Raw genomic sequence first — 27,912 nt, 5'->3', positions numbered from 1 at the left:
ATCCCCTACTTCGACACTCCCACCGGAGAGTCGCATCGAGGTGTGCGCCGTGTGCGCACAGATGGTCGTATGGAGTGGGTCAAACGGGAGTGGGGATAGAGAGTCCATAAAACTGGTGACCGCTGGCATCTCACCAGGGGGATAGCACTACATGTATTTTTATGGGCTGTAGTTTGTCACCCTAGATGAGTCGATTCCCCAGAAAAAGTCTAGTAACGGAACGCCATTTTGTAGTCACATGATAAAAACCTTTTTAATTCCTACGTTATCTATCTCGTTTCTTCCTTACCAGTTAAATTGCAGTTTTCCTCGAATGGATAATAAATTTAAATATATAATGAAACCATACAATTAATTTGATTAACATTTGTATTTTTAAAAAATAAATTTACATGTATTTTATTTATAATATAAATAAAAAATGTCCAAGAAAATGCAGTAGCTATAAGGAATTAATGTGACTAAGGAATTAATGTTGCCAAAAAATTATGTTTCAAGGAAATAATTCCTTAGTCACATTAATTCCTTAGCTACATCTTTTCTTTAGCTACTGCTTTTCCTTGGACATTTTTTATTTATTTTATAAATGAAATACATGTAAATTTATTTTTTAGAAATACAAAAGTCCAAGGAAAAGCAGTAGCTAAGGAAAAGATGTAGCTAAGGAATTAATGTGACTAAGGAATTAATGTTGCCAAAGAATTATATTTCAAGGAAATAATTCATTAGTCACATTAATTCCTTAGCTACATCTTTTCCTTAGCTACTGCTTTTCCTTGGACATTTTTTATTTATTTTATAAATAAAATACATGTAAATTTTTTTTTTAAAAATACAAATGTCCAAGGAAAAGCAGTAGCTAAGGAAAAGATGTAGCTAAGGAATTAATGTGACTAAGGAATTAATGTTGCCAAAGAATTATATTTCAAGGAAATAATTCATTAGTCACATTAATTCCTTAGCTACTGCTTTTCCTTGGACATTTTTTATTTATTTTATAAATGAAATACATGTAAATTTTTTTTTTAAAAATACAAATGTCCAAGGAAAAGCAGTAGCTAAGGAAAAGATGTAGCTAAGGAAAAGATGTAGCTAAGGAATTAATGTTGCCAAAGAATTATATTTCAAGGAAATAATTCATTAGTCACATTAATTTCTTAGCTACATCTTTTCCTTAGCTACTGCTTTTCCTTGGACATTTTTCATTTATTTTATAAATAAAATACATATAAATTTATTTTTCTAACATACAAATGTCCAAGAAAAAGCAGTAGCTAAGGAAAAGAGGTTGCCCTACATGTTAATTTCTTTGGCAAAATATATTTCGTATAAATTAACATGTGACAACATCCTTTCCTTAGCTACCATTTTTCCTATGACCATTTATTTTTTTAAATTAATAAAACGCTATGGGAAAAGTATTAGCTAAGGAAAAGAGGATGCCTACATGTTAATTCCTTTGGCAAAATTAATTTTATATTAATTAACATGTGGCTACATCTTTTCCATAGACATTTTTCCAATAGCTATTTCTATTTATCATACGATATTAAATAAATAAATAAAAATAAAAAATATTAATCACATTTCAAATTATAATATAAATCAGTCGGTAGCATAGTTCGGGCCGATATTAAAGATATTATTGTCATATTATCCACATTCTCCCCTCCTTCCACCTAAACGCAAAAATCGGTCTCTGCGCATGGGAAAAATCTTCAGTTAGGGAAAAAAATAAGCCCAGAAAAAAATACACGTAGTGCTACCCCCCTGCATCTCACTGCCAGTCGTCGGCCGGCTCTCGGAGCTGGCTAATGGCACCGGGACTGGTGACAGTCCGTGGTTGGCTTCCGATGAAGCTAGCCGACTCCTTGGTGGAGTTGGCTGGTGACTTGGTGATGTCATCCTATGGAGGAGCTAGTTAATATCATTGGTGAAGCTGGCATGACTCCTTGGTGGGGTTAGCCGACTTAGACGATGACGTCGACTGGGTCCTAGGCTGGAACTAGTTGGTGTCACTGATGAGTCCAACCAAGCTCCCGATGCGTGGTGCATGCTCTCGGGGGTGATTTACGATGTCGCTACGCTGTATAGGTAGGGCGTTGTATATCACTCGCTCTCTTGCTCTAGTGTGGTTACTTACTATCAGGGTAACCTATAATCGAGTAGTCAGATGCATAGAGTGGTCCAGCGTAAGACCAGGGGGGCTGCGGATGGACTTTATGTTCGACTACTTGATGCACTAGAGTGAGTAGGCAATAGGAGGATATTTGGTAAAACCGGTGAGGTGCGAATATCCTCGTTCTCGTATTGACTTAGGTTGTGCGAGTGAGTTAAACCAAGGTTAATGTTCACGGTAATAACCGCCGCCGCGGGGTGAGGTTATTACGCTCCCGGCCAATACTAAAAACAATATACATTTTAGTAATGGTGCCAGAGTGACGTTTTGGAACTAATATGGTAAACCGCGCCCCTCTACCATTTTCTTACTGAACTAGTCGCTACCGAAATGGCCGTCGGCGGCCATTGCTCCCGAAACTACCCCACGGTCCGTTGGTTGCCGTTATACACCAGCTGGCTCCCTCCTGGCGGTAAGAGAGGAGGATGGTGAGAAATCCTCGTTGACCCCATAGTAACTGAGGCTTCTACTTTATCGGTGGAAAAATCAGTTACAATATATATCGTCGCGTTAATGGAAGAAAGGCGTAAGTGCCATTTTTGGGAATTTTTTTTTTAATAACGGAAAAAAGGCGTAAGTGCAAATTTATTAATTTTTGGGTTTTTCATCTAATTTTGTTAAAAAGGGCGTAACAACCTTTGATAAAGGATAAAAGGCGTATGTCCAAGGATTTACGCCTTTTTTCCGTTATCAAAATAATTTTTGATAAAAGATGAAGGGCGTATTTCCAATTTTATTTTCAATTTATTTAAGGGCAGTGTTCTTAAACTGATCAATTATTTATTGATAATTATGAATAAATAATCAATAATTTAAAAACACTATACCTTTGAATAAATTGAAAATAAAATTGGAAATACGCCCTTCATCTTTTATCAAAAATTATTTTGAATACGGAAAAAAGGCGTAAATCCTTGGACATACGCTCTTCATCTTCTATCAAAAAAGATTTTGATAATGGAAAAAAGGCGTAAGTCCCTGGACATACGCCTTCCATCCTTTATAAAAAGTTGTTACGCCCTTTTTCCTTTTTTTTTTTTAAAGCCTTAAAATTAGATAAAAAACCCAAAAATTAATAAATTTGCACTTCCGCCCTTCTTCCTTTAAAATTGACGTTTTTGGCACTTACGCCCTTTACCCTTTAATGCGACGATATATGTGTGTGTGCGTGTCAAAAATGACAGACAAGCTCCTAAAATGGTTAACCAGGTTTCGGAAAATTAAACTTGAGCCTAAGAGAATAACGGGTTATTAGAAAATTGACAAAAAAATCACGACTTTGTATTGTTATTTCGAGGACCTACTACATCAATTTTAGCAATAGTTGTTCATTTTCTATCAGCGCTCGTAACGCCTTGAATGGCTGAATATTAATAAAAATAAGTACCAGAAAATCATGTCAGATGAAATTTCGAACGTTCGGTCGATGTCTAATCATACTTTTGATTAACTTTCGATTTATGAGTACTTTCGACATTTTATGAGAAGAATGATAACAAACGATTTGAGTGATCTATTTAACTAAATCAACATATATTTACCTCACCGTACATATTCTCTAGTCCTTCTAGTTGTTTTCTTATCGTTCTTGTATCATTTGTACTTAAATCAGAATCACTGCGATCAAGCACTGAATCCAGATCCAGTCCAGTTGTCGTTGATGTTAGATCAGCAACTTCGAATCCGAAAACTTAATAAGATTTTAAATTAAATAACAGCCGTTGTTATCGATTTATTGTGTTTATGATAATCAGTTTTTTCGTTGTTTCCGTGTAAAAGTAAAGACAGAAAAGTTTTCGTTATTATGACAAGAAAAAAGTATCCAAACATATATGAAAAAGATGGTTTAAGAACTCACGATGAGAAAATTTTTTCGAAGAATCCTTTTTCAAAGTTGATGTTGCGCGTTGCTTAGTACTTCCTTCGAAATTTTGCTTCTCAATATGTTTGCTGTAGTCAGCATAATTAGGTTTAACTCCATAAGGTGAACTGAAAAACAAGAAAATGAATATATATATCAAAGAACCCGGTAGGGTCTAATTCAATACTCCCTCTGGGTTTATTTTAATACTCCCATATACGCTTACATGCATATGGGGCATTCCAGATCAAATCATGTGGTCATCGGCCTGATCCACATTTTACATCATAAAATGACTTTTTTTTCCTACTGTCAAGTATATATTAATTTGGACCAGGTTTAAAATTCTGAAGTTTTTCCAATACCATCTCGAAGTAAGGACAAGTTATTGAGAAATGTTGGGAGTGGGCCGAGAACAATCAATATTTTTTTCATAACTGATAAAAAAAAATTTTTTTTCGAATTTCGAAAATCATATATTATTTTGTAATTTAATAATGTTTTCTTGTAAAAACATGAAAGATAAAAATATTTTCTGGGTAAATTTTTTTTTCTCTATCTTGGAGGATGAAAAGATAAAAAAACTGCAATATTTGAAATTCAATTTTTTATGCTTTGACCCTTAAAATATGAGAAGAAACAAAATTCGCCAAGACATTATTTATTTTTCATTTTTCTACAAAAAACTATTTTTAAAATATTCTATTTTCGAATTTCGAAAAAAATTTTTTTTGATCAATTATAAAAAAAGTATTAATTATTCTTGGCCCATCCCAAAATTTTTTAAATGACATGTTTTCACTTCGAGATTATATGGGAAAAATTTCAAAATTTTAAACCTGGTCCAATTGTTCCAAAATACTCGGTAGTAGGAAAAAAAATAAACTCGTTTTTTGTGCCAAATACGCCCAAAAAAAAATTATCAACTGATTCGGTAGGAGTAAGGCCAATGACCACGTGATTTGACCTGGAATGCCTCATATGCAAATATGTATAAACGTATTGAGCGATTACCTTGACCACTAGACCACAGGGCTTCTTATTTTATCTAAGTTTCATCAAGTTAACTCCGACGTCCTTCTATGCGTCAATTCATTTTTTGAAAAAAAAAAAAAAAAAAATTTCATCAAATTAGGCGGTTTTTTTTTTTAAATTACAAAATTGAGTTTGCAAACCATTATAAGAAAACTGCCTAATTTTTTTTCTTCTCATTTTCAATTTCTCATTTTTTGTTTATTCAAAAAGAAAACAAATAAGGTAATTTTGTACAGAAAAATTTAGGATTTTTCTTTAGATCTTATATATGGCTCTTCGAAATCGAAAATAAATCGAACCAAAATATTTTTTCTACTGATCTTTAGCGAAAAAAGTTACGGAGCTTATGAAAGAAAAATTATTAATTTAAAAGAAATTGTCTAGATTTGATACCAATTTTTTCGTTGAGTTGAGACAAATGCATTTTTTTACAAAAGAAAAAACACTTGAGTTGAGAAAAAATCATATAAACTTGAAACTATTCCATTTTCAACTTGAGAAAAATCTCAATTTAAAACAATATTGATATATTTTCAGTAAAACATATGTAAATTTAAATAACTTGAGATTTAAATAAAAACTATAAGCAATCAATTTGAGCAAAAATTTTCAAATAAAATGACATGTTGTCTTATTTCTGATAAGGGAAAATTTGTCTGTAATGAAATGAAATTTGACTCAAATCAAAACAGTATTGATTTTATTGAATAAAATATTTGTAAATAATAATAACTTTAGTATTAAGTCAAAGCAACAAGAAAGCAATTTAATTTGAATTTAAATTTCAATTGATTGCTCATTGTTTTATTTATTTCCTAAGTTATTTGAATTTACAAATTTTTTACTTAAAATATATCAATATTGTTTTAAATAGAAACAAACATTATTTTATTTGGACAAAATTTTTTTTAAATTGAAAATAAAATAGCCTCAGGTTTATATGATTTTTTCTCAAGATAATTATCTAATCTTTTTAAAAAAATGTAATTTGTCTCAACTAAAAAAAAAAATGTTCTCAAATCAAGTCAAATTTTTTTAAATTGATAATTTTTTTTTTTAAGTTAAAACATATAATTTCCGAGAAAAAATTCGTTAATTTAAATAAAATATTTTGTGAGAAACTGCAATTTCTTTTCTCCGTGTATATACACAGATATGAGGGACAGCACGCGAAACCGTGTTTTTCGGTTTTTATTTTTTTATATCTCAAAAAGTTATGAAAATACTGAAATATTAATGAGCTTAAAAATTTATAATATTCTAAGGATTTAAGATAAAAAAAAAATGGGGCCAAGTTTCAGAAAAACTGATTTTGATTGGTTATCTGACAAATTATAGTAGGAAATTGTTTAAACAATTTTTCAAAGTTTTTTTCTGTGAACTATAAATAAAAGTAGAACTTTTTATCTATAATTTTTCCGATTAAGTCAACGGTTTTTTAGTAAAACGCATGCAAAAACTAGTATATTTTTAGAAAATTCTCAAGAATCAAAACTAAAAAAATCATAAGTACAATCTTGAAAAAAAACGGTATTGCCATATATATGAAAAAAATCTTCTCAATGTCGTTTTTATGACGGTGTTCCGTTTGTCTGCTTGAGCTTGGAAAAATAGGAAGATAAAAATAACATTTTTTGAAACATCAATATGCATTACCTGATGGAGTATCGATTTCTTTGTGTTAATGGACTATCAGATGAAAGTGGCGGTAGAGGAGGTGTCACAGAAGAAACACTTTCTGATAATGTCGAGTGCGCCATTGCTAGAACATCTCTGGGTTCAAGAATACTACGCAGTTCAGATTCTACGATGTCAACCCACTCTGAATCATGACCTGTCAGGTTAAAAAGACAAGTAAATTTCAAAGATATTTAAAAAATCCTGTTTCAGAAAGTCATTGTGAGGGTTTAGGGGAGCTGCTGACTTTTATTGAAGTGAAACTTCTTTACGGAGGGTAGCAACAAAGTTCGAGGCCCAACTAGCGTCACACTCGGTCACTCTCTCGTTCACACTCTCGGTCACACGCTCGGTCACAAGCAGATAAAGGGGGTTACATGCAACTACTCCGACAGAAGTTTCACTTCCCCCGCGCGTACTCGCAACCCGCTAATTTTTTTTTAATATTATTAAGGTTGCTTATAAATAATTAAATCGTCACTCAATTTTTTTTTGGCTCATTTTTCAAATGAAATAAATATCTATACTCTCAATTTTTTTCAATTTTTTCTGACGTCGTTTTTTTGAGATAATTAATGTTAAAGTTGACAACTTTTATACGCAAGGATAGGACTATAAGTTGATATACCGTACATTTTTATTTTTAACGAGTTCATTTTTCACTAAAAAATTTTCAAATTACTATCAAATTTTAGTGCTCGGCAAGACGAATACGATAAAAAAATTTGAATTTTTTCTGACGTTGATTTTTAAGGGATTTGGACGATTTTTTTCGGAATATGAGAAAGAAATGAAATTCATACAGTAGATTTTTGAAATACTAATACATTTTATGTGATTTTTTGGTAATTGTTTGGAAGCTCGTTTTTTTTTTATTAATTTTTAATGTTGACAACTTTTAACATTGGCTCTTATGGAGAATGCAATTTTTGTCAAAAAAAAATCCATTATAATACCAATATCTCCAATCGACAATATGACATCATGAAAAAAAAACTATCGGGTCATAAAATGAGACAAAAGAAAACGTCTAGAAAAAAAATAAAAGAGGTTTGGAGCATAGTTTTTTTACAATTAATAATTAAAGTATGAAAAAATGGATTTTTATGAGGAATTATTGAAAAATCACTAGAGACCTCTTGCGGATGACTTCTAGAAACACAATATTTCTATGAGTGCGAAAAAGACAAAAAACAGAGAAAAAATGTTGTCTCTCTCTTCGTTTTAAAAAATCGTCCAAATCCCTCAAAGATATTTAATGTTAAATTTTGAAATTTTCGTCAAAGCCCCATGGCGGCTCATTGCAGATTATGACCATCATTTTTTTTTTGATTCATTTCGTCTATTTTTGCCAAGTTCAAAATAAGGGACTTAGTTTTTTTTTTATAAAATTTAATTATATAATAAAATCGAGCTAAGTCAAAAATTTCACTGGTGAAACAATGTAAATATTGATTGTTTGACTACAATTACAGCTAAGTAAAAAATATAGCTAAGGGAAAAATTATGTTGGTAAAATTAAGTAGATATTGTTTTTGGCTATAATTGAAGCTAAGTAGAATATCTAGCTAAGTCCAAAATCTAGCTAAAGAAAAGATGTAGCTAATGAAAAAATTAAGCTGGTAAAATTATGCAGATATTGAGTATTTGGCTATAATTGAAACTAAGTAAAAAATCCAGCTAAGGGAAAAATTAAGCTAGTAAAATTATGTAGATATTGATTGTTTGGCTATAATTAAAGCTAAGTAGAAAATTTAGCTAAGTAAAATAATGCAGATATTGGTGTGTGGCTACAATTACAGCTAAGTACAAAATCTAGCTGAGTAAAATAATGTAGATATTAATCGTTTGGCTACAGTTACAGCTAAGTAGAAAATCTATAGCTAAGTAAAAAATTTTGCTGGTAAAATAATGTAGATATTGATTGTGTGGCTCCAATTACAGCTGAGTAAAATAATGTAGATATCTAAGTTTTTTTGTTTTTAAGGGACTTTTTTTGTAAAATTTAATTTTTTTTTCTGAGTCCATTATTTTGAACTTGGCAAAACTAGACGAATCTAGTCAAAAAATAAAAATGACTACGGATGGTTATGGAAACCAGAATGGATGATAAGTCACGTCCCTCACCGTGGGAGTGCCACGGGACTGAATTTGGATATTGCCCTTTTTCTTTTAGAAAAAAAAAAGAATTTTCAAAAATGGCACTTACGTCCTTCTTCCATTAGTGTGACGATATTAATAATAAAATTTATAATAATAATATTCGAAATATAAATACTAATAATTATTATTAACTAATAATATTTACACTTGAATATTATTGTCAGTATTAATATTATTATTATTCAGCGAGATATTTGTAAACATTATTATGCTTCTTTTCTAATAATACAATGTACCATAGTAATTTTTATAGGTTTTTCATTTTTGCTTGAGCACAGCATCAAACTTGCTGTGCATATTGTAGATTTTACAATAGTTATGTTGAAAAAATTGGAATTTCTTCATCTAAAAATTATAATGCACCATAGCAATTTTATCTACAACTTGCCGCGATGCTCGTTGTCACCGACTGCAGTATTCAAAAGTCTATGTTCATATGTGTTCAATGAAAAATCGAATGGGCCATATAGTAAAAAAAAATCAAATGACTGCGCGTCAGTTTTCTGCGCATTGGAAAATCCAGATGATTTTTATTTTTTTCTGCCTTTGTCGATAATCGACTCTTCGTGGTGATAAATTGTAACAGCGCAATGTGTAATGTGTTTTATTCAAAATCAGTAATGTTATACTTTCATTAAAGATTTTATGGGTTTTTAAAAGTAAATTTATTTTAATTTACAAGTGAAATTTTGTTAAAAAAAAAAAAGTTAATGATATACATGTATGTAACGCATTGAACTTACAATTTATTTTTTATTTTAACTATTCTTTGAAAGTTTTTAGGTCAAGTTTCGTCAAAATAAATTTATGTAAAATTATTATTATTATTGTCAATAAATTTTTGCCTCTATATCTGTGCATTTTTTTGATTTTTATTCTATTATAATTGCTATCTATTTACCCTGCACCGTGCCTTCGCACCTCTTATGGGAGGGGAGGGGGCACGGTGTAGGGTAAAAAAATTTATAACCGTTGTGAAATTTACTTTTGCTTATTTTAAATTTTGCTGTTTGTCTTATCAAATATTAATATTCACTCCTTTAAAATTTGCATCGTCAATTTTCAATACTTAGTATTGGCTTTGTAAATTTTTCATATAGCTATTTTAAAAATTACTACGGTACAAAGCTAAAAGTTCAAATTACCGTCAGGTGGCGCTTATCGAGGAAAATTGCTATGGCCCATATCAAATTCTAATACATTTCCCCCACGTTTCCGGATTGCTGTGGGCCATAGTAAGAATCACGGTGTTTTTTCATTAAAAGATAAAATCTATCCGTGTGAGTGCAACTGACTGAACAACAACGGCCATTTTCTTAATGGTGGAGCTAGGTAACGATCTCGTCTCTTTAAGACAATATTAATTATGTGGGTGTTAAAAATCACTATAAAATTATCTTAATTCTAATTACATAATAAGTTTTATTAAAAAAATTTTAAAATAGTATATTCCGTTACAAGTGCCCACTCAGAGAGTGTGCTCTCAACGAATTTGGAGGGGCAAGCACGAGCCTTGGCGAGTGTTTCCCCTCCAAATGAGTTGTGAGCGGGCTCTCTGATTGGGCACATGTAACGAACCATATTTTATGTTACTAGGGACAGTGGTAATAATGTGTGAATTTCTAAAAAGCGCACTACCCCTCTTACGCTTTGGAAATTCACACATTATTCCCACTGCCCTTGTAACATAAAATCTTTTTATTCAATGTGTAAAATGGGTAGGTTATGAAACTCTTACACGTTATTTTGCTCATGTTACACTTTATGACCTATTTTTTTCTGATAGTTAACCTCACTTTTTATCTCTTGTTGACTTGATTTGTGTTTATAAATATTTGATTATAATTATTTTTTTCAGTTAATTCATACCCAGTATATTTACTTTTTTATATTTTATATTATTTTGTTAGATTTTAGATTTTTTATATTTTAATTTTAATCAATTTTTGTCATATAAGAGTTCTAAACAACAGAAAGTAAGAAGTGAATATATATTAAAATGTTTAATTTTTGATATTTTGTTTAAAAAAAATTTTCACTTCAATTTATGTTTAACGACTTGCGTACATAATTAATTAATAAATATCTAATGTAATTTTAAAATGACACCTTTGTGTTCTTTCCTATACATTGATACTCGAACATTCGGAAACACCCATGTGTACTCGAACATTCGGTCAAAAACTACATCACGAACGGTCAATAACTCTAACACTCAATTTTCTGACGGTCCGTAACATAAACGATCCGTCATAAAACATCAGTTCAACACTGCAAACGTACAACGAATTGATTTTACAAATAAGTTAATATAAGGCTGTTACATCAAGTTTATATTCAAGTTGTCTGCTTCCACCAGGCCATGTCTTCAACAAATAGCCCCTCCCCCTTTATATATATTGTATGGACCTTTTTTTAAGTTTTTTCAAAGTCTTATATTAACTTTTACATGAAAAAAAAATTCGACTGTTGTATTTAAAATAAAAAGAGCTAACTGTGTGCAAATTTTTGACTATTTTCATCATTTTCGGAAATAACATGGGGCTTTTAGATAACCTCCTTAATACTACTATAAAAACACGAATTGTATAAAAACATCCTAACCTTGGTTATTCAGACCATCAAGGAGAGGTTTTCTGCCACTAGAATATATTGCAGAGCCCCTTCCAGAATCAACATTACTGGAACTTTGTCCAGCTTTATCGTAATCAGAGCCTGATCCTTTGTTTTGAAATTTGAGCTTCGATATTCCTTGCTCAATATCATTCTTTGCACTATCTAATCTTTCTTGGTAATTTGTTTCGTTTTTTTTAGTCGTCTCTCCGATTCTATCGGCAGCTTTATTTACTTGTCTTATAGCCTGTCCTAATTTTGTATGGTTCCCCTCAACTATATTTTTTTTTATATCATTTTTCATTGATTCTTCGTTTTTCTTTTGCATACTGAATTTTTCGTCTTGTTTCCCATTCTCAGTATTTAATTGTTGTTGGATATTCAAATTTTTAACATCCTCTTTTTTTCTTTCTGAACTTTTATCTATTTTTTCAGTTACATGTACATCAGAGGCAATCTCTTGTTCCTGATCATCAATGGTATTCTCATGTTTTATAAGTACCGAATTATTTTTAAGGTATTTTTTTGTTTCATTATTATCAATAATTTCATGCTCAGCATTTTGAATACTATTATAGCACAGTTGAAGTTGTGAAGATGCTCTTTCCGTGCGACCGACTGAATTTCTTTTTTGATTCTCAGAATCTTGATTGTTATCTTGTTTAATATAAATCTGAGGTCTACCTGAATACTTTGGTCTGCCCTGATTATAATGATAGTAAATGTCTTCAATTTTATGCTCGGAACTTTGATTCAACGTACTAGGTAAATCCATTTGCGACTTTGAAATTATTTGTCTTGCATGTTGATGAGATAAAGATGCTGAAATAATTGCTTGTCGTTGATGTTGTTGTTGTTGTTGTTGTTGTTGTTGTTGTTGTTGTTGTTGTTGTTGTTGTTGTTGTTGTTGTTGTTGTTGTTGTTGTTGTTGTTGTTGTTGTTGTTGTTGTTGTTGTTGTTGTTGTTGTTGTTGTTGTTGTTGTTGTTGTTGTTGTTGTTGTTGTTGTTGTTGTTGTTGGTGGTGGTGATGGTGGTGGTTCATTTGTTGAAGGATATGTCTTTGATTGATACTTTGGACGTGCTGCTGTGAAAATCTTGAACTTTGGTGTAACTGATTATGATGAATTAACAACTGAGGACTTTGAAGAAGTACATTTGTTCCTGCAATATTCTGCAATGGTACTCCATGTGTACCAACTGGTTGCTGCTGAAGCTGTGATAAATCATGATGTGTAACGTGTGGAATTGAATTTGGTCCTGGTATCCTATAATCATTACGAAGCTGAAGTTTTTGTCGACATGTCGCTATCTGAGTCTGATGTACAGTCTGAACTCCGCCTGGTGGAGAGATGTGACTGACGTGAAGTTGGGCACTTTGACCGGAGAAAGATTGCTGAGTTTGTGGTATTGTTTGAAGTTGACCTGGTAAAAGTAGATTTTGCTGAGGACTTTGATGATATGATTGGTTTTGTTGCCCACCATATTGCTGTTGTGTAAGATACTGTTCCATATTGCAGGATGACGTATCTTGAATAAGACTATGACCGTATCCGGTATTTTTTTGGTTTCCATTTTGCTCTTCACGTTCAATAGTTTGACCTGATTTCCGTCGATCTTCAGGTACATTATTTAATTCTTTGGGATTAAGGTGAATGTCTTTTTTGGATGGACCAAAACGACTGGAAATCATATCTTTAATTGTGTGATAAGTTCGTGAAAGTGATTTTGTACGTTCGTCTTCCGATTTCAGATTTTGAGAGACTGAGTCTGAGACGTGAAAACTAAAAAAATTTTTAAGAAAAAAAATTAATTTTGGACCAGTAATTTAAAACCATAATAACAATTAGTATGATAGATTGGGACACATACGAGTTAACCTCTTGCTTGGTAAAACTTTTTGAATCTTTTTCTGAACTCTGATCTTGTGGCTGTTCTACCTGTAAAAAGTTTAATCTATATACGATATTTTATGTTAAAAACAATAATAATTTCAATATTATATTGTCACTTATTTTCTTATATTGTCAATCTATAGATAGATCAACCTACATTTTGCACCCAAGCCTGCTGCTTTACTGGAGCATCGGGTGCGATCGCAACCTTCGCACTGTTCCGCTGTATGTATTCGTTGAGAATTGGAATTTTCGAGTTTCTGTCAGCTGATGAAACGAGAACTTCTCGTTCAATCTGTGATAAAAAAAAAACAGTTTTTTTTATAATTCACAAAAAAAAGCCTATATGTATTATCTTCAAGGTTAATGGTGCCCTGAGAATATTCCCAAGTATAATTATTGTAGATTTTCTTTTGAGGTCAAGCGTATATTCATATGTATCTCTGCAAGCAAGGTAGCGTACAGGTGGCATGCATTAGTATACTGAGTTTCACAATGATTACTGCAGAAGTTACTGTCTTGAAAAAACCGTTCAAACCATTCTCTTTTATTAGAATACATTTTTGCTTAAATTATTTCCTCATGATATTATTTTATTGACTGAGATCATTTACAGGTGGTTGTTAGGAAAAACGTGTTGTCTGGGATATCAGAATATCCCCTACAGCTCATTTTCAGAATCGTGGTAACTCATATTGACATCTTAAAAATCATAAGATGCTCAACAACTTCATGATCAACATATTATTTTTTAAAACTTTACATACGGTTCAAATTTTTTTTTCCCATCCTTACTCTGAAAAGTTTTTTTATCAAACAGAAATCTTTACAATTCCAACACGGAAAACAATTTCTGAAAAATGCCACTATACTTCCATAACTACATATACAAAGTTGTGCTGCATAAAAGTATGGTTACGACAGCTGAACTCTCGTACTAAAAACGAAGTTAAGCTATATCAACTATACAGTTGTTTCAACTATTCAAATTTATTTTTGTTTTATGAAAAAAATACTTTCTGTCCCCTAATTCTAATTGAACTAATGAATTCTCCATTGTTTGCACTATAAATGCTATTGGTTTTTGGTCATTGTCTCATCTTCACTTCAAAATGAAAATTTAAGTTGAAGTAAAAAAGATATAATACTTCCCATGTTTAACCTCTTAAAAAATCGCAAATTTTACAATTAATTATAGATAATCAACAGTCGGATTGGGAAGTAAGTTGACAATAAGATGTATTTTTTTTCATTGTATCTATTTACATAAATTATATCAATAGTGTATCATTATAATAAGTTTTCTGTAAAAAGGCCTTAAGTTGCATAACGCTATTACTAAATTATATTTACCGGGCATCTATTGCTGTAATTTTGTTGATTCTGATTTAATCCGTGTTCATCGCCATACACTGGTGACATTCTGTCGTGAGATCCGAAATCTCAATTAATTGTATTGAATATTACAATCACGTTGACTTGTTTCGTTTCTAGAAGTATGTGTTGTGTCCAATGAAATTATTCAATAACCCGACATCGACTGCGGTGATGAAACCTTGTTATAGATAATTTCTTCATCTAAAAAAAATTTTTTTGAATCGAACAAACGTTTCTTCATTATTTATTAGACATTACACAATAATTTTATCCTAACTTTAAAAAAAATAATTTTTGGAAATAGCATGTTTTAAAAAAAATAATTATTTTATAATAGACTGGCAATTAATACAGTAATTGCCCGAGTAGAAATTCAGGTCAGGTTCGGATCAAGCCCTGATCAGGCTTGCCTGATTTCAAATCCAATCTGGATCCAGATACTGGATCCGAACCTGATCAGGATGTAACGCTTTTTCGTAAGGTTCGGATCCAGAATGGATCAGGATACCTGATCAGGCTGTGGTAAAGATACATGATCCATAATGGATCCAGATTCCGGATCAAAACTGGATCAGGATACATGATTTATTCAAAAAAAAAAAAAAAAATTAATAATTTCAAATTTATTTTTTTTTTTAATTTGAAATCTAACGCTTAACAGAATACAGATAAACTTTATTATTACAAACTGACCTAATTGATAATTTACCTAACTAATTATTGCTACGACCGGGGTTCGAACCCTTCGACACGGGATTACAACGCTAGTACTTGACACGCTCGGCCATTGAGGCATTCGATAATTCGTACTAACTTTTGTCCTCATAGGTTTACAAATTGCTTGATCAGGATAGCATCAGGTATCTGTATTTTATCCTTATTAGATAGCCTGATCCATTCTGGAACAAGACTGGATCAAGAAAAAATTATTTGAAAAAAAAATAAATGCAATAATTTTTTCTTGATCAAGATTTGATCCAGAATGGATCAGGCTACTCTATTAAGGATAAAATACAGATAGCCTGATGCTATCCTGATCAGGCAATTTGTAAAATTCAAAGACGCAAATTTGATACTTGTTTCTTCATCCATTTTGGATCCAGCTAGTTTACTTATCTTATTATAGTAGCCTGATCCATTCTGGATCAAGACTGGATCAAGAAAAAATTATTTGAAAAAAAAATAAATGCAATAATTTTTTCTTGATCAAGATTTGATCCAGAATGGATCAGGCTACTCTATTAAGGATAAAATACAGATAGCCTGATGCTATCCTGATCAGGCAATTTGTAAAATTCAAAGACGCAAATTTGATAATTTTTTCTTTATTTATTTTGGATCCAGCTAGCTCCTACTCTATTCCATAGAGTAGCCTGATCCATTCTGGATCAAATCTTGATCAAGAAAAAATTATTTGAAAAAAAAATAAATTCAATAATTTTTTCTTGATCAAGATTTGATCCAAAATGGATCAAGCTACTCTATTAAGGATAAAATACAGATAGCCTGATGCTATCCTGATCAGGCAATTTGTAAAATTCAAAGACGCAAATTTGATACTTGCCAGTTTATTTCCTTAATATAGTTTTGATCCATTCTGGATCAAGACTGGATCAAGAAAAAATTATTTGAAAAAAAAATAAATGCAATAATTTTTTCTTGATCAAGATTTGATCCAGAATGGATCAGGCTACTCTATTAAGGATAAAATACAGATAGCCTGATGCTATCCTGATCAGGCAATTTGTAAAATTCAAAGACGCAAATTTGATACTTTTTTCTTTATCCATTTTGGATCCAGCGTTTACTATTCTTAATGAGGCCTGATCTTGATCAAATCTTGATCAAGAAAAAATTATTTGAAAAAAAAATAAATTCAATAATTTTTTCTTGATCAAGATTTGATCCAAAATGGATCAAGCTACTCTATTAAGGATAAAATACAGATAGCCTGATGCTATCCTGATCAGGCCATTCCTATTTTATCTAATTGTTTGATTCAGTCTGATCAGGACTTGATCAAGATGAAATTATTTAAAAATTGAATAAATTTAATACTTTTATCTTGATCAAGTCCTGATCCGGACTGGATCAGGCTATCCCTATTAAGGAAAAGATGTAGTTGCCTGATCCAGGCTTGATCAGGATGTGATAGAGTTACTTGAATAGGGATAGCCTTACGATATCCTGATCAGGCCTGGATCAGTGTTCAGGCTATCCTGAACAAGTTTCTACTCGGGCATGCCTTGTATTAGGAAAAACAAAAAAATTTTCACCCAATATTAACCTTCTTTATATGATTTAAATAGACTCTTGTTTTGAACAAAAACGGAATTGTATCACGAAAAAAACACGTCTAAAATTGGGACACGATAATTTTTTTTACATTATATTAAGCCGACTTCCACTTTTTCATCAATGACTGCCACATAATTTGGCAATCAAGAATATCTTATGAAGCTTATAAAAATGACCCTGACTGCCAAAACTGTTATGACCGCCAGCTATTTGGCAGTTGACTGCCACCCATCGTGACACCACGACTGCAACATAGGGAATAGCCCCTCGGGCTTACCAGAAATAGTATTGTGAAACTGAAAAAAAAATTCTGAAAATACGAAACAATCGTTTTCGAGCATATATAAAAATGTGCGTACAAATAGATACATGATAATCAATTTTAAACGAACATAAATATAATCTTCGATAACATCAAAACAAAAATTGTTAATTTTTATATACAAAAGTAACTCATTTTTTCCCTTTCAAATAAACAAAATATGTGAAATAAAAATATAAATAAAGAAAATTAGGTGCTTATATCTGACGATAGTTTGTAAAATTGATTCTGTGATTTTAAAAGAATATCCTAATTTTTTTTATTTATATATTTATTTCATATATTTTGTTTATTTGAAAGGGAAAAAATGAGTTACTTTTGTATAAAAATTAACAATTTTTGTTTTGATGTTATTTCACTACTTTTGTTTAATTTTTAAAAGAATAAAATTATGAAAAATTATTTAAAAGAAACAAATACGCGCTGAACTATCCCGGCTAATACGCATGCGCGTTTATACATTCATATGTGTGAATATGTATATGCATCTTTATATGTTGTACAATATTAGGCGAGAGTAAATTGACACGGTGAACGCAAGAAAGAGAAAAATGCAGAATGTGACAATTTTGATGAAATATTTATTTTTTAGACAAATCTTGTACCTGGCTTTTACCGGTTATCATATCTATTTAACTATACATCGGAAAAATTCGAGGCTATAGGCTCATTGGATAGGGAAATATTGATATTAATAAGGGAACTAATTTTATTTTTTATTTATATTTAATAATTATATTTAATAATTTTTTATACGTTATTGAGCAATTAAAAATTTGTGACGTCATACCCATGCAACCTATTTATACTATTAGTCTGTGAGTCTCGCGCTGGAAAAAAATGACTTGAGACTCTACCGAGTCTCTTGATAAGATAACATTCCATACTTTGTCTACACTCAGAGAAGGATAAGTTAACAGTTAACATACCAATATGTTTACATTAAACATACAAAAGTTTAATGTTAAGATATATATATTAATAATAAACATAGATATCTTAACTGTTAACATACGCATATTAACTATTAAGATACGTATGTTTAATGTTAATATATATATATCTTTGATGTAAACTTATCAGCCACCACCCATTTTAACATAGCATATGTTAACATTAAACAGGATATGTTAACTGTTAACATATCCTTCTCTGTGTGTAGTTATGTGATATTAATATTTTTGTTAAACTTATAGTACATTGAAAAATAAGAAATTTTATTTATCTTTTATATCAGTTGTATAATGACTCACTTAAATGGATCTCGTATGTGCATAATAGAAAATTTAAACTGTGAAAAAAACAAGAAACTTTTTGTTGAAGAACATAAGCAAATGATATTAGAATCCTGCCATTCTGGCTCTACTTCCGGCATATAATACTATTACTATGTTAATACACTGGCTTCTACCGGTGAAGGCACCTCTTAGAGACTAAAAGACACCATAAAATAATAAATAATTTATTACTGAAACCACAACAAGGCATGATATGCAGTGATACATTAGAATATATATCATATTATAAGCGATGTAAGGGATGTAAGTGCAATTTTATGTCGGACAGTATGATCATCTGTCTATTGAGCATATACAAAAGTTCAATGTTTAACAACAAAGGTGTTATAGAAAATATATGACATTTTTACTATTGTTTTTGTCTTCGTTTGTTGAATTTGATTTGAAGCATATTATGTATTTTTTCAAGCTATAGTTTAAGAATATGTTGCCAGATAAGGAAGTATGCTTGGTTGAGTTCAAGAAAGTTCGAAGTGCGTACCCAAGCATAGCAGTTTGTTCGTTTGCAGTATTTTTTTGAAATTTATTTCCAGAGCCTTTTTTATTTTTTCTGTTATCTCTTTTCTTTTAATTTTTCGTACACATTACATTCTTGTTGATATTTTTCTATTTAAGGGGAAAGGTTTTTTTCCCTAGTAGTAATAAGTATGGAATAAATTACAAACAATTCCAGGTGAAAATGTAAATTTCATTTGATGTCAATTATTGACTACAGTGCTATATGTACTATACATATAGCTAATGTCAAACTTGACATCAATTTCTATCTGCTGCTTAACAACTAAAATGCATGTTTTTCCAAAATTCCTACTATTTATCATTTTATATAAGCATATTGTTATTAAAACGTTTACTTTTATGTTTTTTCAGACAACAAATAAAAAATATGACAGGTATGAATATAGTACGTAGAAATAGTTAAGAATACAAAGCAATGACAGAAGAAAAAGATGATTATAAATGTTATAATATTATATGTAATTATTATAAAAAATATATATATAGTAATAATAACAATAATAAATCTAATAATACATTGTTAAAAATTTCTTCTAAATTTAAGGAATAAACTTTTATTCCTTAAATACCCGGGAGAAAAAAGCAACCATAGAAATGAGTATACATAGAAACACAAATTTTACCGGTTATACCTATTTTTTCGTATAGAATACCTATTTGAGACGTTATACACCCATTAATTTATATACTCAAGACGTTCACGACCCACGTAGAAAAATTATATCTGAAATATATCTCAATTATATCTCAATTTCGACAGATATGGAAGAGATATAAAAAAGATATCGAATATCTAAATAATATATATTATATATTATTTTTATATTCCTGGTAGAAAAAATTATTCATATATACATGTAAAGTCGGAAAATATAAATAACGGAATTATAAACTATAACTTTCGTTATAACGAAAAAATATGGAAAGTAGAGTATAGGGAGAGATAGCGGGCAGCGTGCTGTTAAATGGTATACGATCCACGAAAAAACCGGTTTTGGGAGTCGTTTTTTTACCTGCCCCCTTTCCCTCTGTGCCGCTTGCTCGCGTTCACCCCTCGAGCACCTACAAACTCCGCGGGGTCCATACGCGACTACCCTGATAAAGTACCCTCAAAAAACTACCCTTAAAAAACTACCCTTATTATTTTATTTATTATTATTATTATTATTATTATTATTTATTTTTATTATTATTATTATTATTTATTATTATTATTATTATTATTTATTATTATTATTATTATAATAATCATTTTTTTATTACATATATATTTTTTTATTATTTATTTATTGTTATTATTATTTATATATGTACGTATGTATATATATGAATAATAATATTATTTTTTTTTTTAAATATTATTTTGTGATGTGTGCGCGCGCATAGGTGCAAGCAGACTACAAGCAAAAGTGTCAGCAGAAGTGTGAATGGAAAATGTGTGTGAGCCAAACAAGTGTTAGTGTAGGGCGGGTCTTGTTTTGGTAGTGTAAAATGTTTATAGCGCTGCAGCGGCAGCAAAAGTGTCAGCAGAAGTGTGAATGGAAAATGTGTGTGAGCCAAACAAGTGTTAGTGTAGGGCGGGTCTTGTTTTGGTAGTGTAAAATGTTTATAGCGCTGCAGCGGCAGCAAAAGTCCCAGCAAAAGTTTGAATGGAAAATGTGTGTGAGCCAAATAAGTGTTAGTGTAGGGCGGCCATGTTTGTAGTGCTAGTGTTCAAGTCAGGATTCGTGTTTTTTTTTTTTTACAGGAACGTAGCAACTTGTTCAATGCTCAATATTGTCATGAATAAAAATGTTAAAAATTTTTTTTTACTTTTATATTATTCTTTGATGTTTAAACTAACAATCGGAATTGACGCAGATAATTTTAAATTAATTTATAACGAGCATTTAAAGTGTACGAGTCAGACCCGTGTATTATCATACAGGGACATAGCAACTTTTTCAATTGTCAATATTGTCATGAATAAAAATGTTAAAAATTTTTTTTTACTTTTATATTATTCTTTGATGTTTAAACTAACAATCGGAATTGACGCAGATAATTTTTCAAATAAATAAAAAGTTATATTAATATTTCAAGCGTAGGGTCTAGCGTTCGAGTCAGCCCAGGTGTAATTTTTTTTTTTATTTTATTTTTAATTTTTTTTTTATATTATTAAATTTATTATTTTATTATTCAATTTTTAACCAAAATTTCAATTATGACTCATTTGTATGCAGCTGGTAAATTTAGGAAAATAATTAAGTCATAGGTTATTGACATGTGTTTTTATTTGAATATGTGTTTTCTTTTAATATTCATTTCCGTTCGACATACTTTTCTTACAATATTTAACCAGTTTCTGTCAACACTACAATTTTTATTTGAAGACATTTTATTTAAAAATATTTTTTATTCGTCTAGCATGTACAAGTGCACACTCATGATATGGTAAATTATTATGAATTATACATTTAGATTTAGATGTTTCTGTTGCTACAAATATAGTCCATTCATTCATATTTTCAGCGTTTATAATATCTCGACCAAGAAGATTCTGTAAATACATTACAGACTCGTCTCCACATGTAATAATTAATTTACTTTGTTTTGCAATTGAACGTAAAATATCAAGTACTCTTCCTATGTCGCTCTCTCCATCAAACCAATGTAGTCCATGTATTTCTTTTAGTCGTCGTTGATTTTCAACTTTGACAGTCATAGGTAGTTCTGAATATTCACAGGGCGGAGTGAGAATCCAATGATTTACAACGTTGCCAATTACACTAGCAACAGCAATTTCTTTTGGTATATAAGTATAGTCTTTATTAATGTATCCATTCGTCGTAATAATCCAATCGTACATGATGTAGTATTACTAATTACCAACGGTTTGTAAAAGCTCATTCGATGTCAATGTATAAACGATCAAAATTATATAATATTACTTCAAATAAAAATAATTTATATGACAAAAGTTTACTTGTTTTTAATGTACTTTCAATATCGTCAGAAATTTTGTAGAAATTTTTTAATAACATTTGTTTTAAAAAATCAGATGTTGGAAAATCAAGATTATCTTTTCCTATAGTCTTATGCATATACAATATTGTTGCATGATTGTAAATGTCGACAGGAATATTTTCCAGACTCTCTATGCAGCAATCAACCCACGGTAATTTATTCACAATTTCATTCATCGACACTTCATGTAGTGCTATTTTTCCAGAGCCCTGATCAAATACAACAGACCTCGTTTTGTATGAATAACTAAAAATATTTTAATGTCTTCACACTCAATTGGAGAATATTTTTTTCAAGTCGTCTGTTTTTCACTAGCTGAGTACCAAGATAATATAAATTCTAGTTTATCCAAAAATTTTTCCACTTATATACTGCAAACGAAATTCCTTTCTTGAAGTATTGTCACAGATTTGAATATTAATTCGATAATCTTCTCCAAATCCAACACGTAGGTTTTTCGTTTTAGACTTATTAAGCGCAACTGAATGTGACAGAAGAAGATTACTAGTTGACTCCATGGTTAACTTTTAATTTTAGCTATCATTACATCGACTTTTATACAATTAGATATTGAATAGTGGGGAAATTAATAAGTAGAGGGATAAGATATTGAGGTGGGGACGGGCTTCACATCTATATGACACTTTTCTTTTTTAAAGAAAGATAAAATTTTTTTTATAATAATTACAATTGGTGGAAATGAAATTATGGAGGTTAATATTGTAGCCATAATAATTTCACCAAGAATAATTTTAAATATAATATTTTTTGAAAGATTTTTTTCATTTATTTTTTCTTTTTGATCTAATATCTCTTTTCTTATTTCTTTAAGAGATATATCATAAATCAATACGGCTGGGTTTGCTGATGAATAGTTTGTTTCTCCTATAGTAAAATCAACAATTTCAGGCAATAGTTTTGTAACATTTAATGTCGCTGTAGTTTTAAATTCATATATGGTATCAATATTTACTACCTGTTGACCGAAAATTGTTCCGTAATTTATGCGTGCGTGGCAACCTGCTTGGATCCGTAGTATACCAACACCACGAATAACAATAGTTTTTTTTTTCTTGTCTCCGCACAGTATATGTATTTCTTGTTCTCCTGGTAAACTATATAACCATCCTCTTTCATTACTTAATTTTTTCCAGTACGGCGTAAAATGACGAGAAATTTTAATGTCACAATTAAGTAAAGGCGATTCATTAATTTTTGTAATTAGAGAAATTTCACAACCAGCTTGATGTGAGCTCTCATACATCGGATATGATAATGATTCACATATATGTATATTTACACTTGCTTGACAAAAAGGTAAATCAATTTTATTTTTTACAAGTGTATATTGCGATTGATCTGATGACAAAATCAAATAATTAGCTCTTGGTTTTATCCACGCTGATCCTATTGTATTATTCCCTAATTGCTGAGCAATAGGATACGATCTTAATTTATGTATATGATAAATTTTTTCTTCAGTCAATGGAATTCTCATTAAAACAAATAATCTACCATTGTCATAACCTATATCGATTTGTGATATTTTACTCAGATGACCAGCTATGGCATCTCTTATATTCATAGGCAAATTAAATTCACCGCTATGTTTTGCAAAAAACTCAAGTGAGCCTTCTAATTTTTCTGCTGATAATATTTCAGGATGAAGTATATTTAGCTTTGATAAATTAATGGAATCAATTACAATTTTTAAAAAATGATTATATCCATCTACTACAGTAGCAAAGTCATCTAAATAGATAATTGTTTGATGATATAGCTCCCAATATACTTGTATTTCTTTTTCCTCATGATGACCAAACCATTTATTAAAATTTTCTAATCTTATGTAAAACCACCCAAGTGTTGAATTACCTATAGTTGAATATTCTATTAAAATTTTTTTAAATCGTTCTACTTCAGCTGGTAATATATGCGTAAGATTCTCAAGATCTGATACAAAATTTTTTTTTTCTCTCAACATGTTATCAATTTTATTATTGTATAATGCAGATTCCTCATCACTCAAAGATGTGAAAAAAGACTTGCCTATAAAAGTATTTCTATCATTAAATACGTCACGCTTTTGTTTTATATCTTTCTCTATTTCAGGTTGCGTGGAAATTGCTTTTAATTGACGTACATATTCTTCTGTAAAATTTAATTTTAATTGCACTGATCTTTGTCTTTGGATCACTACGTCACACAGGGAGTGCGTATAATGCATCACATGTGTACATTTGTCTTTTAATGTTTTTACAGCGAGAAATACATCATTATTTAAATATGGTTGTTGTTTTATATACCAATCTAATTCAATGAATGTAATTAGCTTCCAGTTATTTATTGAAAATTTAAAATCGTATAAATAATCGTAAAATAATCCTGCACCTGTTTGTATTTGTTTGACTGTATAGTCATTTTTACTTGCAGCCGAAACACTTAACACAGAAAAAATTATAAATAGATACATTGTACCCTTTTAATAAACTAACATGAAATATGATTTATCAGCTCTATTTATACTATTTTTATCGTAATTACCGCCACCTGTACTTGAAATATTTATTACAATTATTATTTGAGTGACATACTTGCATGAAATAGCGCATATTTACATAATACAATGACACACCTGAGCGTCACAGCTGGATAGAAAGAGAGCAACCAAAAAAAGCAGGTATAGGAAAAAATGCAAATGAAAATAGAAACTTCTCTATTCTTTATACAAAAATATATTTTTTCTTTTGACTACAATATTTTTTGTTCGAAAAATAATTATTTACTGTCTTGGTATTTTTCAACTATATTTATTTTTAATGGAACTGTTTACTGCTGGCGCCGTATTTTTTTTTTAAATTCAGGGTGAATACAGGGGTCTAAAGATCTATTATGCGAGAAAAAAATGTCCTTTTGATTATTTAAAATGTATAAATTAAAATGCTAGAATATAAAATTAGTTTGAGTTTATTTTTTCCAAAGAAAATTTTTTTTTTAAATAGAAAACTTTTTTGTTTATTGTCTGGCAGCACTATTATTCAATTTAAAATTGTACCCCGAGTGTTTAGAAAGAATATAGATCTATTAAATATTTAACAACGATCTTTATTAGCTTTTTTGGAAGATATCAAAAATTTAAATTTCAAGTTACAATAGATTATGCAAAATAGCAACTGGTAAATTATTTAAAAAAAAAAAAGAGAAAAAATTATTTAAAAAAGATAAAAAATTATTTAAAAAAAGAAAAAACTAAAACGTAAGTGGGGAGTGCTTTTCCGACATCTTTAATCCTAATTTTCGAGTCAGTTGCACATCGTCTTCAACACTTTCAACATGAACAACTTATGTGAAAAATTTTTAACCAAATCTTTTAAAATCGTATCACCGGGAGTCGTACAAGTTACGCGCAACTATACATTTAAACGTCCAAAGATAATTCAAAAAATACGTGGTCACTTAAAATTAAAAAGTAGTATGAAGGAAATATATTATATCATGAAATATATAACTTCAATTGATAATTTAGCAGAATCAGTTGAAAATTTTGAGGGTGATTTAAAAATATTCAAAGACGATCTCGATGAAGATCGCATAAATGAAATACTTTCAAAAGATAATGCAGTAAAAAAAATTTTATATGGTTTTTTAAAAAGATGTACCAATGCTATCAATAATCGGAGCTTTATTAAAAAAATGTTACGTAAGTATTTAAATAATATATTAATACAGTGAAATAAAAAAGTAAAAATAATACAGTGAAAATAAATACAGTGGAATAAAATAATAGAGTGGATTTAAAAAAGTGAAAATAGAATAAAACAGTGAATTTGCATATTTTACAGGTGAGCGACAATTACGTATTCAGCAAAAAAAAGCAAAGATTATAAGAAGAAAAATGATTAGAAGGATGGTTGTTCAGGAGCGTTGGCGTATCCATCGTCTCAAAAACCTTGAGGAATGGAAAAAAGAAAAAGAACGTGAACGATCAGATTCTACGTCATCGAGTGATAATTGGATATGTAAGTGTTTTAGGAAATTATTATTTTTTAATTTTGCTTTTTGTTCTTAAAATGATTTCTATTTTAATTTTACTTTTTGTTTTTCAAATTTTTTTTTGTTTTAGAAAATTATTATTTTTTAATTTTGCTTTTTGTTTTTCAAATTTTTTTTTTTTGTTTTAGAAAATTATTATTTTTTAATTTTGCTTTTTGTTTTTAAAATGATTTCTTTTTTAATTTTACTTTTTGTTTTTTAAATTATTTTTTTTTTTTTAATTTTACTTTTTGTTTTAAAATTTTTGTCAACTTTTTTTTTTCTGAAAAAAAAATTTTTTTTTTTTTTTTAATTTTACTTTTTTTCTTTAAAAATTTTTTCTTTTTTTGTTTTTAAAAGTTATTTACATTTTTGTTTTTTAATTTTTATCTAAATTTTTTTTCTTTAAATCAATAATTTTGCATTTTATTTTTTACCGTTTTTCTGATGACCTATTTCTCAAACATTCATTCATTCATTCATTCATTGTTAAAGCGAACCCGAAGAAATGTCATTCATCCGAGGGAACGGGAGTTTCTTCACGGGAGGGATTCATCGGTGTAGCAGAAAGCAGTGACTCTGACGTCACGGATTTTGAGGAACCCCAATGCATCGAGGTTGGACAGTGTTACGTTTGTGGGAAAGACATAAACGTAAACAAACAAGGCTGTGACGCTTGCCGGAACGAAAAAATATGGTATGTTATTTTTTTTTTATTCGATTAAATTTTTTTTTGTCAGTTCAATAGATTTTTAATATCACAAGTGCATGCAATGTAAATATAAGCTAGGTGGGAGTACATATATATTCGGGAAATTTATCATTTTTATTTAGTAAATTTTTAATATTAATCATGGATAGTTCAAGTGAAGACGAATGTCAAGACGGTGGAAGTGAAGATTGTATAGAATTACTCGATGAAACGCGTGAAGAAATACCTAAATTTTCACTCACAAGTACGACGTATACATTCAAAATAAAAGATGTTCCTCATAATCGCGGGCTTGTTGAGTTTATTGAGAGTGCTTTTCGACAAGTATATGAACGTGTTATGTCTTTGTCTAGCAATAACACTGACCGAATTATTTTTAATTTCCGATCAGAAAATATGACTAGTGATTCATTTACAAATTTAACACCAATTAATGAGTTTACTTTTGATCGTTTATGGACAATAATAAGTAGTATATGTCAAAGTGCTGGCGGTATAGATGCGACGGCTGCATTTAATATAAAAGTTATAATTTTAAAACGAATTGTTGGTGGATGTGGAATGCCTAAAAGTGAAAGATCGAGACGTGGTACACTAATAATTAATAATAAAGATAATTTATGTTTACCAAGATCAATCGTAGTAAAATTATCTGAATTAGAGACAAATAAACTTGACGTGGCTAGATTAAAAGCAGTTCGTGACGCTCGATATGAATTACAAAAAACATTGACTCTTGAATTTATAAATAAATCTGGTGTTGTTATTCCACCTGAGGGATGTGGGTTAGAGGAAGTGAGACAATTTCAGATGTATTTAGCAACATGTCCGATTAAACGCGTTTTAAAAATATATAAATATGTTTCTAATAATATGAATGGACATGAATTAATATTTGATGGTACAGATTTAGTTGAGGGTTTTATTC

The 27,912-nt window shown here is 30.0% G+C and overlaps 1 protein-coding gene across 4 annotated transcripts in view; it reads right to left on the bottom strand.

Moving 5' to 3' along the window:
• Positions 1–27,912, bottom strand: part of LOC122849371 (putative mediator of RNA polymerase II transcription subunit 26) — a 52,188-nt gene that overhangs the window by 8,732 nt on the left and 15,544 nt on the right. For 3 of the 4 annotated variants that reach the window (XM_044148068.1, XM_044148076.1, XM_044148083.1), the window contains exons 2-8: positions 14,774–14,998; positions 13,578–13,715; positions 13,398–13,465; positions 11,520–13,309; positions 6,732–6,909; positions 4,038–4,168; positions 3,721–3,869 (exon numbers count right to left, since the gene is read on the bottom strand). In XM_044148068.1, the coding sequence (XP_044004003.1) occupies positions 3,721–3,869; positions 4,038–4,168; positions 6,732–6,909; positions 11,520–13,309; positions 13,398–13,465; positions 13,578–13,715; positions 14,774–14,842 (2,523 nt within the window). In that variant the 5' untranslated portion in view covers positions 14,843–14,998. The remainder of the gene's footprint in view (positions 1–3,720; positions 3,870–4,037; positions 4,169–6,731; positions 6,910–11,519; positions 13,310–13,397; positions 13,466–13,577; positions 13,716–14,773; positions 14,999–27,912) is intronic. The other variant, XM_044148091.1, reaches the window with a different exon arrangement.

The sequence above is a fragment of the Aphidius gifuensis genome, linkage group LG1 (assembly GCF_014905175.1).
Source record: "Aphidius gifuensis isolate YNYX2018 linkage group LG1, ASM1490517v1, whole genome shotgun sequence".
NCBI classification, from domain to species: domain Eukaryota; kingdom Metazoa; phylum Arthropoda; class Insecta; order Hymenoptera; family Braconidae; genus Aphidius; species Aphidius gifuensis.
Note: the sequence above shows the minus strand (reverse complement) of the source record. Positions and strands in the feature narration are given on the sequence as shown.